The sequence below is a fragment of the Salmo salar genome, chromosome 02 (assembly GCF_965601325.2).
Source record: "Salmo salar chromosome 02, fSalSal1, whole genome shotgun sequence".
Taxonomy (NCBI): domain Eukaryota; kingdom Metazoa; phylum Chordata; class Actinopteri; order Salmoniformes; family Salmonidae; genus Salmo; species Salmo salar.
The window spans coordinates 66,976,319-66,993,276 of record NC_138292.1 but is presented as its reverse complement, the minus strand read 5'-3'; the positions used below and the strand labels follow the sequence as shown (position 1 = coordinate 66,993,276).

General features: G+C 43.8%; 1 protein-coding gene across 4 annotated transcripts in view; it reads left to right on the top strand.

Moving 5' to 3' along the window:
* LOC106590442 (histone lysine acetyltransferase CREBBP) overlaps positions 1-16,958 on the top strand; it is a 73,776-nt gene that overhangs the window by 10,168 nt on the left and 46,650 nt on the right. For all 4 annotated transcript variants that reach the window (XM_014181510.3, XM_014181517.3, XM_014181503.3 and 1 more), the window contains exon 2: positions 11,798-12,399. In XM_014181510.3, the coding sequence (XP_014036985.3) occupies positions 11,798-12,399 (602 nt within the window). The remainder of the gene's footprint in view (positions 1-11,797; positions 12,400-16,958) is intronic.

Below are 16,958 nucleotides of genomic sequence, written 5' to 3'. Positions count from 1 at the left end.
GGAAGTACATAGCGTAATGGGAGTCAATGAAGATGGTTGCTCATCCATATTTGGTGAGTAACAAACTTATTTTGACATAATGCTTGCAGAGCTGTCTAATGGGAGTTTGAATCTGAGACGCATCATACTCATCGTCAAAATCTCTAACGCGCAGATACCGGAGCAGACTCTATGACTAGCAGGATATTCCACTGCTTTAACGAGAGGAGCCCTCCGTCAGCACGCTCCCTGCTCTCCAAATGGCGCGTTTAGGGCCCACCCGTCACACACACTCATGACTCACTTAGTAATGGAACCTCTGAGGAGGGGGACAAATGGGTTGCCACCCACCCACCCCCCCAGGAAAGCACTTATGGCAGCGTCTTTTTGCGCCGGCTGAGCCTGGCCCATATTACAGCCTAATTGGCAGTTTTAAATGCCAGTCTGCAATCACTTCACACGTTTTAAGCCGTATATTTAAGCCTCACCGTTTCCTCTCATTATATACCAATCTGTCCCCGTTAGCAGATATTGCAATTTTTGCGTCTCCCACTCACATCTGTCAGTTCTCAACTTGAAAAGAGAGAGAGTGGGATGAATGAAAGACGGACAGGGAAAAAGATGCCGTGTTAAAGTGGACATGGATGGCGTGATGAGGCGTAAGAAACTATCGTTAAAGAAAATTTGAACAGCTCTTGCATCGCGTACTATCTGATAAAGACAGTTGTCTTCCAGGGCTCCCGACTGAACATTTATTTGCATTTTGCAACCCTTTAACTTGTCGCAAGTGTCACGGCTCCTCCTCTGCAGTGCAGGGACGGTTCCTCCTGCAGGCAGAGGAGGGTCGTTAGTGATTGGAGCTGGTGTGATTGGAGCCACCTGGGCTCAGGGTATTTAACAAACTGCTCCACTAACCTCTCTCTCGCTTGGCTTGCTCTCTCTCTCCCAGCTCCTCCAGGTATGATCCTGTTTTGTTTGTTCCTTTGTTGGTTTATTTAGTTTCCACTCAGTCATGTTTACACACACATATTCACGCATCCATGCACCCTACATACACCCTACATTATGACATTTCCACACCTCATTCCTTTTTCTTTGTTTAGAATTAATAGTTTTGTTTTATAATAAAGAACTTTTTGAATTGGCCTATACCGGTTGTTGATGTCCTCTCATTTTTGCCACAGGCTATGAGCCGGCCTGTGACACAAGTAACATTTTTAGTTGGTCACATTACACGCTCACCTCAGTCCAAACGTCCTATTTTTACAGGCTATTATTGCCTGTGGCTCAGTTGGTAGAGCATGGTGTTTGCAACGCCAGCATGGTGTGTACAACGCCAGGGTTTGTGGGTTCGATTCCCACAAAAATTAATATAAAATGCATGAAATGAAATGTATGCATTCACTACTGTAAGTCGCTCTGCATAAGAGCGTCTGCTAAATGACTAAAATGTAAATGAACCAGTAATTTGCATTATCCTCACAATTCCTGTAGTAAAAGTATCTTCCCTGTTTCGCTGAGGCCTGCTGGCAAGCCACTCACTCCCTCCCTCTCCCCCGCGCTCTGGAATAAAAAAAATGTGTTCTGATTTTAGGCTGTAACATTTTAAAATGCAATTGCGGGAAAAACACAGCTTTGGAAGCAGTTACTGACCCTGTTGAGGAGACTCTCATATTTTTGTAGGGATCATTTTTTTCTCTCAACAATTAATATGAAATGGCTCTATAGCAACTACTTTAGAACCAAGATATTTGATATGGCTTTGATACAGAGCACAGAATTGATGACAAATGGAGCTGGGTGATATAGACAAAAATCCATCTCGCAATAAATTGCCTGTTTTTTGCAATAATGATAAATCAGCAATTTTAATAAACTTTTTTAGGGAGGTGCTACAGCAGGGCGACATGGACAAAACATAATATTGCGATTTTAAATGTAACTATTTTGCTCGAAAACAACAAATTCAACATTAAACTTTCAATGTGCAGTTACTTTACATTAGCGCCATGGTTCTAGACAATTTTTGTTCCAGTGCCAAGACAACTGAGATGGTAGCCTATCAACAACTAAGCTATTTCATCTAACATATCCAAGAAATGCATGATTTGATATTTCAGTGTGCAACCTGTCAAAATAGGATCCTGAATTATTAGATTTATTTTTGACTCTTCAGAGTTTGCCAACATCTTTGTGCATATTGGCCTATATAGGCTATATTATTCAACACCTGAGGAAGTGTGAATTTAAAACACAATGTCCTACAAAAACTTTCCAGTGCTAGGCCTAGGCTTCTTGATGTCGGTCTATTTACCGCAAATGGCGCACTACAGCCTACTCCGGTTCAGAAGTGGTGCCACGAACTCGATATTAAGAGGTGAGACACGCATGATATACTCACAGAAAGCTGTGACTAGAACAACAGTAGTTGCTTTAAAAACTTTTTCCCACAATAGTATTTTGAGCAATGGTCATTTGCTTGTGCTTCTCAGAATGCATCTCTCCCTCCTCCGTGTCAGTGGGGGGAGGGAGGGAGAGTCAGCAGCCAACAGCAAAACGGAACAGGCAGATATTTCATAGCAGGAATCAACACAATGCGTATATTACTGTTCTTAAACCATTGGTCAATCTACAGGAACGTTGTGTAGCAAAATCACCGGAAATTACCGACTTAAGCAAAATGCTTCAGTAAAAGAATGTCAGTGTCAGTAATTTTCTGTTTATTGTCTCAGCTCTAATAGAAAATACCCAAAATTCTCACCCCAAGCAAATAAGCCTTGTTCATCCATCAAGTTGAAGTCCCCTCTGAATACCTGAAAAGCACTTTTCATTTGGGTGAATGGTTTTGGAGAAGGAAGGGTGGTTCCTGAATAGCCTAGTTTTGCTAGTCTCCAAGTTTTGACATCTGGTTTAGTTGGGTCATTAGCCCCTTTGTGTTGAAATGGACACTCTTCTTGCTCTATTTCGTGCTCTTGCAATCTACTCCAGCCAGGAAATATAAAGTCAGCACAGATCCCATCGCCAGCTCCCTGCTGCTCAAAGGATGGCAGAGATACACACGCATGTGTGTATCTGAGGGGACAGAAAGTAGTCTGTGTGTGTAAGAGGGAGATGGAGTGTGTGTGTGTGTGCTCTGCTCATGCAGGCTGTGAAAATAAGCCATGCTTGACTTGGTGATTGACTGACCGGGACATTGTGTGTGTGTGAAGGCGCCTGGCTCTGACAGAAAACTGTGCCACTCACTGCTGGCCTCAGCCACTAAGCGAGTGAAGAACCTAGAGGGAGAAGTAGTGGTGAGAGCAAGTGAAAGAAGGAAGAGTTGGAGGGAGAGAACTAGAGGGAAAGACGGTGAGTAGAAAAGGAGGGAGCGATATTGAGGAAGTGGTAGAGCCAGGGCTACAGTTGAAGTCGGATGTTTACATACACTTAGGTTGGAGTCATTAAAACTAGTTTTTCAACCACTCCACAAATTTCTTGTTAACAAAATATAGTTTTGACACGTTGGTTAGGACATCTACTTTGTGCATGACACAAGTAATCTTTCCAACAATTGTTTAGACAGTCAATTATAAGTGAAATAATCTATCACAATTCCAGTGGGTCAGAAGTTTACATACACTAAGTTGACAGTGCCTTTAAACAGCTTGGAAAATTACAGAAAATGATGTAATGGCTTTAGGTGCTTCTGATAGGCTAATTGACATCATTTGAGTCAATTGGATGTGTACCTGTGGATGTATTTCAAGGCCTACCTTCAAACTCAGTGCCTCTTTGCTTAACATCATGGGAAAATCAAAAGAAATCAGCCAAGACCTCAGAAAAAGATTGTAGCCCTCCACAAGTCTGGTTCATCCTTGGGGGTGATTTCCAAACGTCTGAAGGTACCACGTTCATCTGTACAAACAACTGTACGCAAGTATAAACACCATGGGACCACGCAGCCATCATACCTCTCAGGAAGGAGACGTGTTCTGTCTCTTAGAGATAAACGTACTTTGGTGCAGAAAGTGCAAATCAACCCCAGAACAACAGCAAAGGACCTTGTGAAGATGCTGGAGGAAACGGGTACAAAAGTATTTATATCCACAGTAAAACAAGTCCTATATCGACATAAGCTGCTCAGCAAGGAAGAAGCCACTTCTCCAAAACCGCCACAAAAAAGCCAAAATGTTTATTCTAAATATTAGGTAGCTGGCAAGCATTTATGATGCCAGCGAAACACATTCGTCACGCTCTAGGAAAGTATTCCCTCCAACGTTATAAGGACAAGGTAACTCTCGGCCCCAAAACACAAGTTTTCTGCAGACTTGTTGGAGGAGTGCCGATGACGTCGCCCAATGTATGCGCTTTCGGTAGCCTGATTTGCATCGACTGAGAAATCTGCACACAGTGCATCCCTGACCACATCCTGAATGGGTCAGCTAGATCAGACCACAAAGCGACTTTTGTGCGTCTAGACCCGTCTTCTCAATGCGATCTACGTATTCTGATAAAGTCACATAAGTGTGAAGTGTAGACACGACCAAAGTCCCAGAATTGTACTTGATCCAGACAGATAAACTCAGCTACTGCTCTGTTCAATATTTGGGCTTCTTTTGAGTTGAGTTAACCTCTATGGGCTACCTACTCAACAGCCAGTTGAATCCTGTGGCGTGTTATTCAAATACCTTAGAAATGCTATTACTTCAATTTTTAAAAAATATGACTATTTTACACCATTTTAAAGACAAGACTCTCGTTAATCTAACCACACTGTCCGATTTCAAAAAGGCTTTACAACGAAAGCAAAACATTAGATTATGTCAGTAGAGTACCCAGCCAGAAATAATCAGACACCCATTTTTCAAGCTAGCATATAATGTCACATAAACCCAAACCACAGCTAAATGTAGCACTAACCTTTGATGATCTTCATCAGATGACAACCCTAGGACATTATGTTATACAATACATGCATGTTTTGTTCAATCAAGTTCATATTTATATCAAAAACCAGCTTTTTACATTAGCATGTGACTAGCATTCCCACCGAACACTGCCGGTGAATTTACTAAATTACTCACGATAAACGTTCACAAAAAGCATAACAATTATTTTAAGAATTATAGATACAGAACTCCTCTATGCACTCGATATGTCCGATTTTTAAAATAGCTTTTCGGTGAAAGCACATTTTGCAATATTCTCAGTAGATAGCCCGGCATCACAGGGCTAGCTATTTAGACACCCAGCAAGTTTAGCACTCATCAAAGTCAGATTTACTATAAGAAAAATGTTATTACCTTTTGTCTTAGTCAGAATGCACTCCCAGGACTTCTACTTCAATAACAAATGTTGGTTTGGTCCAAAACAATCCATCGTTATATCCAAATAGTGGCGTTTTGTTCGTGCGTTCAAGACACTATCCTAAAGGGTAAATAAGGATGGCGAGTATGGCGCAATTCGTGACAAAAAAAATCTAAATATTCCATTACCGTACTTCGAAGCATGTCAACCGCTGTTTAAAATCAATTTTTATGCAATTTTTATCATAAAAAAGCGATAATATTCCGACCGGGAATCTGCGTTTAGGTAAACAGACAAAGGAAAAGAAAGCTTTCGGTGGACGCGGGCACCCGCCTAAGCCCATAGTACTCTGAGTGGCCACTTGCCAAAAGCGATAAAGTGTTTCAGCCAGAGCCTGCCTCGATATCGTTCAGCTTTTTCCCGGGCTCTGAGAGCCTATGGAAGCCGTAGGAAGTGTCACGTTATTGCACAGATCCTGAGTCTTCAATAAAAAGAGCCAAGATGAAACACTACTTCTCAGACAGGCCACTTCCTGCTTGAAATCTTCTCAGGTTTTGGCCTGCCATATGAGTTCTGTTATACTCACAGACACCATTCAAACAGTTTTAGAGACTTTAGGGTGTTTTCTATCCAAAGCCAATAATTATATGCATATTCTAGTTACTGGGCAGGAGTAGTAACCAGATTAAATCGGGTAAGTTTTTTATCCGGCTGTGTCAATACTGCCCCCTAGCCCTAACAGGTTAACAATGCAGATTTCTGAAAGCTAACGCAACCCTTGAGGCTATGCCAAGACGGGGTAAATTCCTAGAAATCAGGAGAAAAGAGAAGGCGCTCTGAAGGGTTTTCTAAGAAACCTGACCAGCAACACTCTTCAGGAAACTCAGCACTGGTGCAGGATAAACAGTAGTTTCTTCAGAAAGTGTGGTTTTGCTTTAAATCGTCAGTGTATATTCTGTTATTTTTACATGAAAAGGGTATTTTCATCAAAGACGGCAAGAAAAAAAATCTAAACATTTTTTGGAGCTGCACAGGCATGGTCGCAATTGGTCGGAGCTTCTCCCGTAATATTCCAAGCAATCTAAACCATTCGGCTTTGAGACTGGGTAAAATCCATAACTCCATTTTTATTAACCCTTAAGTCAATTTCCACAGCCCTGCAGAAATCTAATTAGCAAGTTCTGTTTGGGTTAATTTGTTGTATCCACTGAGTCTCATCCCCTGTCATGTCTTCAATTTTCTCCCTCCACCACAATTCCCAGTCACACTTCCTGACGATGTTACCCAAATACTCTTCCCCCTTCTCTCTTCCCTATGGGGAACCAACATTGAGTGATGCAGTGATTATGTATTTTCACTGGCTGTTTAACTGTCAAAACACGCTTCCTGACAGTGTTACCCAAATACGCTTGCCCCCTCCCTCCCTTGAGTGATGCTGTATTTTCACTGCCTGTCTAACTGTTAATTGTGTTTGTCAGGTGGCACCAACAGCCTCCTCATTTATCACTCTTCTTAAATATCATCCTCCATCCCTCCCTTCCTCCTGCTTTTTTGCTTCTTCACTGTGTGGTGTGGATCAGCAGTAGACTCACCAAGCAGCGCTAGCTAGTTAGCACGTTAGCTCATTAGCACGTTGCGATGGAATCAAGTGTGAGGTGAATGGACTTGGGCTGGGAGATGGAATTGGGAGCGATAGCAGACCTGCCAACTTGCACGTGTTTTGCGTACCATACTTGCACGCAATTTGAGGTCAAAGTACACTGGTATGAAAAATACACAGAAATAGACTAGTTGGCACATTGTGGTTTTTGACTCAACCGTCTGAAGTTGGAGCAGAGCCAATCAGAGGACTTGGGCGAGGACAAAACTCTTTAGCTCTCTGCTCCGTCCCGCCCCCCCCATAGTTGTAGTACTATCAAAAATGGTGGATAAATGAAAATAGTTCATTCAGGCCATTTACCATTAGTGATGCACCGATATGACTTTTTGGGCGATACCTATATCCAATATTTTCCTTGCCAAAAACAACCGATACCGATATTTAGAATTTTAGCGGCCTTTTAAGCATTCTAGTACAGTTAAATAGTTAACACACACACACATGGACGCAGCGGTCTAAGGCACTGTATCTCCGTGCAAGAGGCGTCACTACAGTCCCTGGTTCGAATCCAGGCTGTATCACATCCGGCCGTGATTGGGAGTCACATAGGGCGGCGCACAATTGGCCCAGCATCGTCCGGGGTAGGCCGTCATTGTAAATAAGAATTTGTTCTTAACTGACTTGCCTAGTTAAATAAAGGTTACACACACACCACACTGACCAAAAAGTAATTTTGTTGGCATTCACGTATGTCCCCATTACAGTAAAACATCAAAATCTATTTCTTTCACTTACTTGCTGTGCTGTTTTGTTCAGTCGTTTCATTCTCAACCAGGATTTCATGGAAAGCCGTTTGGGTCTTTGCGTGTCAAAAAAGATAACACTATTTGACGTGTGGCTCAGTTGGTAGAGCATGGTGTTTGCAACGCCAGGGTTGTGGGGTCGATTCCCACGGGGGACCAGTACGGGAAAGAAAAAAAAATGTATGAAATGTATGCATTCACTACTGTAAGTCGCTCTGGATAAGAGCGTCTGCTAAATGACTAAAATGTAAATGTAATGTAATGTGTCAGGATCTGAATATCACAATAGCACGTCACATAATTTAACGCGTTCATACATTTTTTTTAATGTAGTTATTACACATTGATTAAACTCTCGTATTTCATATGTCACAACGATTCATCGATACGTATGCTATGATGCTGGTAAAGTTGTCTCGCGCACCTACAGTGCTGGTCATAAAAAAAATAAGCTAGCTAGTTCATAGATGCAAATCATGTTCTTCCCCAAAAACATAGCAAAACGATAGCTAGGTGTCATCTAAAATAACCCTAATTTACAAGACAGTTCTTATTTGCTTAATGGTGGTCGGACCCATCTATGTGAAGCTAGCCACAATAAGGATTAGCCACAACAGTGTACTTTGCGGTTAGCCTTCAAAATACAAGTATGTCATTGATAGTGATGCAAATGAATACAAATGGTAGAATTATGCCATAATAGAATAGATCATGCTAAACGAGGTTGGAATGTTATATTAAATCAACAATTGGACAATTTGTTAATTTGACAAAAAATCTGAAATCACACTGGATTTATTATACTTCAGAATTACATTTGGGGCATACTTATTTCACTGTCCAGCCTTAACCATGGTTTGTGGATCAATGAAATTGGGGTATCAGTCTACTCCGTGACACCCAGACAACATTAGTGTTGTAGCTCTTATTGCGGGACTCTGAAACAACTGAATTTAGCCACATTTATTGTCAACCTATATTTATTGTCAACCTATGTGTATTGAACACTATTCCAGAGGAAAAACAATACTCTGTGGATGTTTTAGAGTCTGATAACTCTTAGGAGAACGTTGGGAAAAAATATCTTGGGTATTGAGTAGACTGATACCCCGTTTCATTGATCCCCAATACTTAGTTGATCCCCAATACTTAGTTAATCCTTAGGTGTACAGTGCAATATGAATGTCAATACACACATTAGGCTGACTGGGGAGGTGATTTCACACAGTCACAGTCCCGCGATAAGAGCTACAACGCTAATATTTGCTTAAACTCTTCACAGTTGTGTTCTGTCGGTGTCACCGAGTAGACTGATGCCCCATTTTCATTGCTTCACATTCCAACCTTGTTGAACATGATCTAGTCTAAATATGGCATGATTCCACCAATTGTAACCTTCTGCATCATTTTCAAAGAGGTACATTTATTTTGAAGGCAAACCGCAAATTCCACTATTGATCCTAGCTTCACAACACATAACCCGGTCCGGTCGAGCCTTGCTAGCTGGCTGCTTATAACGTTAGCTTTTGGCAACAGGGTTAAGTAGCTGGCTAGCTATTCATTTTTATGAACTGAAGTTCAATTTTAATAGGCGAACAACAAGTGGCTATCTAGCTAATACTTACTCACAAGGATTCATTGCTAAGAATAATGAAAATGACTGCAGTTTCCACTGGTCATTGTTTTCAGGCTGGTTGTATTGGTGCTAGCTAGGTACCAAGCTAAAGCTAGTTAGCTACCCCAGAAGTTGCGGTCAAACAAATCATGCTTTATTACCAACGCAGTATTGTAAACACATCATTCGTGGCAGGTGTTTGCAGACTTTTTGGTACATCTTTGACACTGCTACTGATAGTAGTGGTGGCGCTTGCACTTGCAAATTCAGAACACACAACATTATATCATAGAACTGTGTTATTTGACGTGTCAAATAGTGTTATTTGACAAAAAAAAATTGACACGCAAAGGCCCAAACGGCATTCCATAGTAGTATTTATGTATGTATGTTGTCCCGCATGACAATGCCACCAGCCATACTGCTCGCTCTGTGCGTGATTTCCTGCAAGACAGCAATGTCAGTGTTCTGCCATGGCCAGCGAAGAGCCCGGATCTCAATCCCATTGAGCACGTCTGGGACCTGTTGGATCGGAGGGTGAGGGCTAGGGCCATTCCCCCCAGAAATATCTGGGAACTTGCAGGTGCCTTGGGGGAAGAGTGGGGTAACATCTCACAGCAAGAACTGGCAAATCTGGTGCAGTCCATGAGGAGAGAGATGCACTGCAGTACTTAATTTGGCTGGTGGCCACACCAGATGCTGACTGTTAACCCCCCCCCATTGTTCAATTTCTGTTAGTCACATGTCTGTGGAACTTGTTCAGTTTGTCTCAGTTGTTGAATCTTGTTATGTTCATGCAAATATGTACACATGTTAAGTTTGCTGAAATAAACGCAGTTGACAGTGAGAGGACGTTTCTTTTCTTTTTTTGCTGAGTTTTGGTATGCACTTCAGCTTTGACATCGGTTTTGCACATTTGCGTTAAACTAGACATTGGGCCGATACTGATGTTGGTATTTTTAGCTAATATCGCCCGATTCCGATATGTTCACCGATATATCGTGCATCCCTGTTTACCATTGCGAAAACATTGTCAGTTTCTGTCTACTTAAGGGGGTGGCTCTCACATAGACACCAATGCGATAGCAGCTGGGTCTGGTCTGCTCAGTTCTTTTGACTTCAGTTGAACAAGGAAAAACCAGTGCAGGGTTTTCTATCTTCCTCCCGAGCTGGATGGCAGCTCTCCACTTCATCCGTTGATACCACTGATGTGTGAGGGGGAAAGGGTAAGGAAAATGGAGAACGAACTGTTTGCTATTTTCCCCAAAATTGTTTGTCAAGCACAACCACTATTTCGTAGTTACCTACAGCGTTGTTTAGTCAACTAGGCAAGAACACTTTCTTTCCCGGACATGCTGTGATCTCAACGGTTGTAGGCACGAGTGCATATTCGAGAAAGGAAACGTGTGGTGTTCTGGTAGTTCAGTTTTTCGCCGCTGCGTGGATGGAAACAGACATGGCAGAGAGCTGTTCCGCAAATACCGGTCCATCCTTCACAGAAAGTTATGGTATGCTGTTAGACTAGTAGGCCTATGTTAATGAATAAGTTGTTGATCTGTTCTCTTGATGTAGCTGTATGTCAACCATAGTGGTGTGATACTAGATGTCATAATAGTCAGTTCACCAATAACAAGGCATGTTGAATGAACGGTAGCCTAGTAGTCAGACCTAACTTGATGGACTAGGTCAGGGATGTAGATGTGAAACTAGCTCATATAGGGCTAGTTCAGTTGTTTCATATTCCAAATAGCATATAGTAAGCTACTACATTGCTTCCAGTGATTTAATCATTTAGAATTTTCTCCCCAAACAAAATGAAGCCAGTTTACTTTTTCACTAGACTATGCACATAAAAGCACCTACATTAATTATTAATTAGAATAATCATTACCCCTAAATTGAACCTAGAAAAATGTGTCATTGAGACCACCTCACTTTAATTTGGATCAAACACAGTACTTCTGTGTTTGATACATTGTTTGATATAATTTAAGACTCTTAGTTTCAGGAAATGGCAGTTACAGGTTTTTCAAAAATGCAAAATGCTCCAACTTCCTAAGGGGAAGTTGACTGACATGCACTGGACCTATCCCCTACCCAACCTTAGGCCTACATCAACACCACCTTGTCAGAAAATCCTGGTGAGAGCCCTGACAGTGCATTTAAATGTATTTCTAGTTCGCTCCTGAAGAGCAGCCAATTACCAAATACCCGTAAGTCTATAGCCTACCATTCCTTCTGAGGCAATCTTCTGCCACATTATTAGACAAAAAAAGTGCATTTGTCTATGATTTGAGCAGTGTGGTGTCACTGGGCCCGGGGGTGCAGCCACTGCGCTGAAGTGGTTCTCATAAACATGATTCAAGGTTGGCAGGTCTGCGATAGGCTGGCTGATACTGTACTTCAATGGCACTTACACAGACAGGAATATTTGCCCATGAATTTTCATGATTGTTATCAATCTATATTATTAAGCTGTTTTTCTCTCTCCCTCTCTCTCTTCCTCTTCTACAGTGGATCTAGGCTCCTTGTCATGGGACGACCTGGAGAACGACCTGCCAGACGAGCTGATCCCCAACGGAGGCTCTGGCTTGGGGGGTATGACGGGGGGCGCCATGCCCTCCAACGGGGGTAACGCCAACCCTGGGGGTCCTGGACCTCTGGGCTCCAAGGTCCCGGACGCAGTGGCCAAGCACAAGCAGCTGTCAGAACTCCTCCGGGTGGGTAGTGCCTCTGGTCTCACTGGGGGTGCTGGAGGAGGGACTCAGCCCGGTGGCATTGGGGGTCAGTTGGGTGCAGCACACGGGAAGAGCTCCTTGGGTCAAGGGTCGCCGAAAGCGGGGACTGGACAGAACTTCAACCAGTCTCTGGGGGGCCATGCCGGGATGTTAGCCCAGGGTGGGCAGCACCAGCCGGGCCAGGTGATAAACGGAGGCCTGGGGCTGGGTCCTGGAGGTGGACGAGGCCGGGGGCAGTACCAGGCCATGCAGGGGGCACCAGGAGGAGGAGCGGGCAGCTCGTTGGCAGAGACCCTCACACAGCAGGGCGGGCCGCAGGTGGGCGCTGCCACCCTGAACGTTGCCGCCGCCGCCCAGCAGGCGGGCAACATGAACAAGGTGAGTCACAGGGATGGGACTCAGACACACATACAAACTACACTCTTAGTCATAGAGAGGCATGTATGAAATGTGTGTCTGCGACAGAAAGACAAGTTTTGAATGTGCCAAATGGTCAGAGAGCAGCGATATCTCTTTATAGCTCTGCATTGTGTGTGTTGAATCATCATTTGTACAGGATCATCCATGAATTCTCAGCTTTGGTGCTAGTTACTGTGGCACTGTGTAGAGCAGATCCATCCTGGTTGGGTGATAGCTCTCTGATACTGCTGGGTACTAAATCGTAAACGAATAAATGTCCTCCGCAGAAGCCGAACCATTTAGAAAGATTCAGACACATGTTGCGGTCATGTCAGGAACTCGGAAATACAACCCTTTTACTGGGAAAAATGCATGTGAATGTCCCACCAACTCGTAATGCCCAGACGGCATCCCTAGCCGCGTCCTCAGAGCATGTGCGGACCAGCTGACTGGTGTGTTTACGGACATATTCAATCTCTTCCTACCCCAGTGTGTTGTCCCCACATGCTTCAAGATGGCCACCATTGTTCCTGTACCCAAGAAGACAATAGTCATTTAGTTCAGTTACCATCGCCCCGTAGCACTCACTTCTGTCATCATGAAGTGCTTTGAGAGACTAGTCAAGGATCATATTACCTCCACCTTACCTGTCACCCTAGACCCACTTCAATTTGCCTACCGCCCCAATAGGTCCACAGATGATGCAATCGCCATCTCACTGCACACTGCCCTATCCCATCTGGACAAGAGGAATACTTATGTAAGAATGCTGTTCATTGACTACAGCTCAGCATTCAACACCATAGTACCTTCCAAGCTCATAATTTAAGCTTGAGGCCCTGGGTCTCAACGCCGCCCTGTGCAATTGAGGCCTGGACTTCTTGACGGGCTGCACCCAGGTGGTGAAGGTAGGAAACATCTCCACTTCGCTGAAACTCAACACTGGGGCCCCACAAGGTTGCATGCTCAGCCCCCTCCTGTACTTCCTGTTCACCCATGACATGCATGGCCATACACGCCTCCAACTCAATCATCAAGTTTGCAGACGACACAACGAGACAGCCTGAGGGAGGAGGTGAGGGCACTTGGGAGTGTGGTGTCAGGATAACAACCTCACTCAACGTCAAAAAAACAAAGGATGTGATCGTGGCCTTCAGGAAACAGCAGAGGGCGCACCTCTCTATCCACATCGACGGGACCGCAGTCGAGAAGGTGGAAAGTTTCAAGTTCCTTGGCGTACACATCGCGGACAAACTGAAATGGTCCACCCACACAGTGTGGTGAAGGCGCAACAGCGGCCTCTTCAACCTCAGGAGGCCGAAGAAATTTTGTTTGTCTCCTAAACCCTCAAACTTTTACAGATGCACAATTGAGAGCATCCTGTCGGGCTGTATCACCGCCTGATATGGCAACTGCACCACCCACAACCGCAGGGCTCTCCAGAGGGTCCGCAGGGCTCTCCAGAGGGTGGTGCGGTCTGCGCAACGCATCACCGGGGGACAAACTACCTGCCCTCCAGGGCACCGACAGCACCCCATGTCACATGAAGGCCAAAAAGATCAAGGACATCAACCACCCGAGCCACTGCCTGTTCACCCCGCTACCATCCAGAAGGCGAGGTCAGTACAGGTGCATCAAGGCTGGGACCGAGAGACTGAAAAACAGCTTCTATCAAGGCCATCAGACTGTTAAACAGCCCATCACTAACAGAGAGGCTGCTGCCTACATAAAGACTTTAATAAATGGATCACTAGTCACTTTAGTGTTTACATATCTTACATTACTCATCTCATATGTAAATACTGTATTTTATACCATCTATTGCATCTTGCCTATGCCGCTCGATCATTGCTCATCCATATTTATATGTACACTACCATTCAAAAGTTTGGGGTCACTTAGAAATGTCCTTGTTTATGAAGGAGAAATAACATCAAATTGATCAGCATTAACAGTGCAGACATTGTTAATGCTGTAAATGACGACTATAGCCGGAAACGGCAGATTTTTTTATGGAATATCTACAAAAAAATCCAAGATGTCATAGCAGTCAGACGTCTTTTGTCCTCGTTGTGTCCCGTGTATATGTCTTTTTCTTCACAGATCTTTTTTATATTTTTTTCTAAAACTCAACTTCAAAACACTCCTGCAACCCGCTTCACCCAATGTGGTGCGGATCTGGGGGTTTTTCTAAAGTTTTATTCACCTTGAATCCCCCAACAGAAGCTAGCCAGCTCACTAGCTATTAGTCAGCTAACCACTGCTAGCAGTCATCAGCTAACCTTTAGCTCAGAAAGCTCTCGCCAGTTTGTACAACACGACTCAAACCATAGCATACCGGACCCATTTTCTCTCCATATCCCCGGATTCCTACCGCAAGCTCTGGACATTTTCACCTGGATCTTCGCAGCTAACTAGCTGCTATCCGAGTACTGGCTAACGTTGGTCCCGGAGCAAGCACCAATTAGCCTGGAGCTAGCCCATGTTAGGCCCTTTCTCCCGGCTAGCTAAAGAGGCCCATCAGCCACTCCTGGGCTACAATACCCGGCCCCCTTCTACTGCCGATACGTGGCACGGAACGCCGCCGATCCTTCACGACTGGACTACGACGTAATGTGCTCGAGGGGATACTCAACTGGCCTCTACATCGCAACCACCCCTGAATGCCCATCCGCTAGCCGCGGCCCACTTGCTGCTAGCTGTCTAGAGCATATTGGACTGTTAGCTGTATAGATCCATCGGCCAATTTCCTGGGCCACTATACCAATTGGACTTGGAACCCTCTGCTACTCGGAACCCTACTAATCCATCACGACTAGTCTATCGACGTTCAAAACAGACTTTCCTCCGTCGAGACGTCCCTCTAAGGCCCTTCTGCTAGCTTGCTAGCCCTGGTCTGCTAGCTTTCTGAATCGCCATGTCTCCAGCCAGCCCAACCACTCACTGGACCCCTATTGATCACCCGGCTACGCATGCTTCTCCCTAATATCAATATGCCTTGTCCATTACTGTCCTGGTTAGTGATTGTCTTATTTCACTGTAGAGCCTCTAGCCCTGCTCAATATGCCTTACCCTACCATTTAGTGCCACCTCCCACATATGCGGTGACATTACCTTGTTAAAACGTCTCTAGAGACAGTATCTCTCTCTCATCATTACTCAATGCCAAGGTTTACCTCTAATGTACTCACATCCTACCATACCTCTGTCTGTACATTATGCCTTGAATCTATTCTCACGCCCAGAAACCTGCTCCTTTTACTCTCTGCTCTGAACGCACTAAACGACCAGTCCTGATAGCCTTTAGCCGTACCCTCATCCTACTCCTCCTCTGTTCCTCTGGTGATGTAGAGGTTAATCCAGGCCCTGCAGTGCCTAGCTCCACATAGACAAAAATAATCACGCAGCCATTTCCCAAGCAAGGACATGTCAATAAAACCCAAAACACAGCGAAATGAAGCATTAACCTTTGACGATCTTCATCAGAGGACACTCCTAGGACATTGTTACACAATACATGTATGTTTTGTTCGATAAAGTTAATATTTATATCCAAAAACAGCCTTTTACATTGGCGCGTGACGTTCAGAAAATATTTTGCCTCCAATACTGCCGGTGAATCAGCACAACAATTTACTAAAATTCTCATCATAAACGTTGATAAAATATTAAACTGTTATTCAAAGAATTATAGATGAACATCTCCTTTATGCAACCGCTGTGACAGATTTCAAAAAAGCTTCACGGGGAATGCACACTTTGCAATAATCTGAACTGGGAGGCCCCAACTGCGCTCAGAAAAATACACCAGGCAATACAGATACCCGCCATTTTGGAGTCATCTAAAATCATAAATAGTATTAGAAATATTCACTTACCTTTGATGATCTTTATCAGAAGGCACTTCCAGGGATCCCAGGTCCACAATAAATGTTTTGTTCGATAAAGTCCATAATTTATGTCCAAATATCTCCTTGTTGTTTGCGCGTTCAGTAAGCTACTCCAAATGTAGGAAGCGCGCCGAACATTTTACGACAAAAAGTTATATTTATGTTCGTTGAAACATGTCAAACGTTGTAAAACATCAATCTTTAGGGCCTTTTTTAACGTAAAACTTGAGTAATATTCCAACCGGACGATTCCAATGTCTTGAAAACCGTTATGGAACACAGCTACCTCCTCACGTGAATGCGCGTAATTGTGGCCTGTCATTCTCTCGGTCATCAGACTCCAGGAGGTCTTGTTCGCTCTCTGTTGACTGCAAAAGCCTGAAACACGTTCTAAAGACTGTTGACATCTAGTAGAACCCTAAATCACTGTATACTGAATAGGCCCAGTCTTGAAAATCTACAATCCACTTCCTGGTTGGATTTTTTTCTCAGGTTTTTGCCTGCCATATGAGTTCTGTTATACTCAGACACCATTCAAACAGTTTTAGAAACTTCAGTGTTTTCTATCCAAATCTACTAATAATATGCATATTCTAGTTTCTGAGCCAGAGTAGTAACCTGTTTAAATTGGGTGCGTTTTTCATCCGG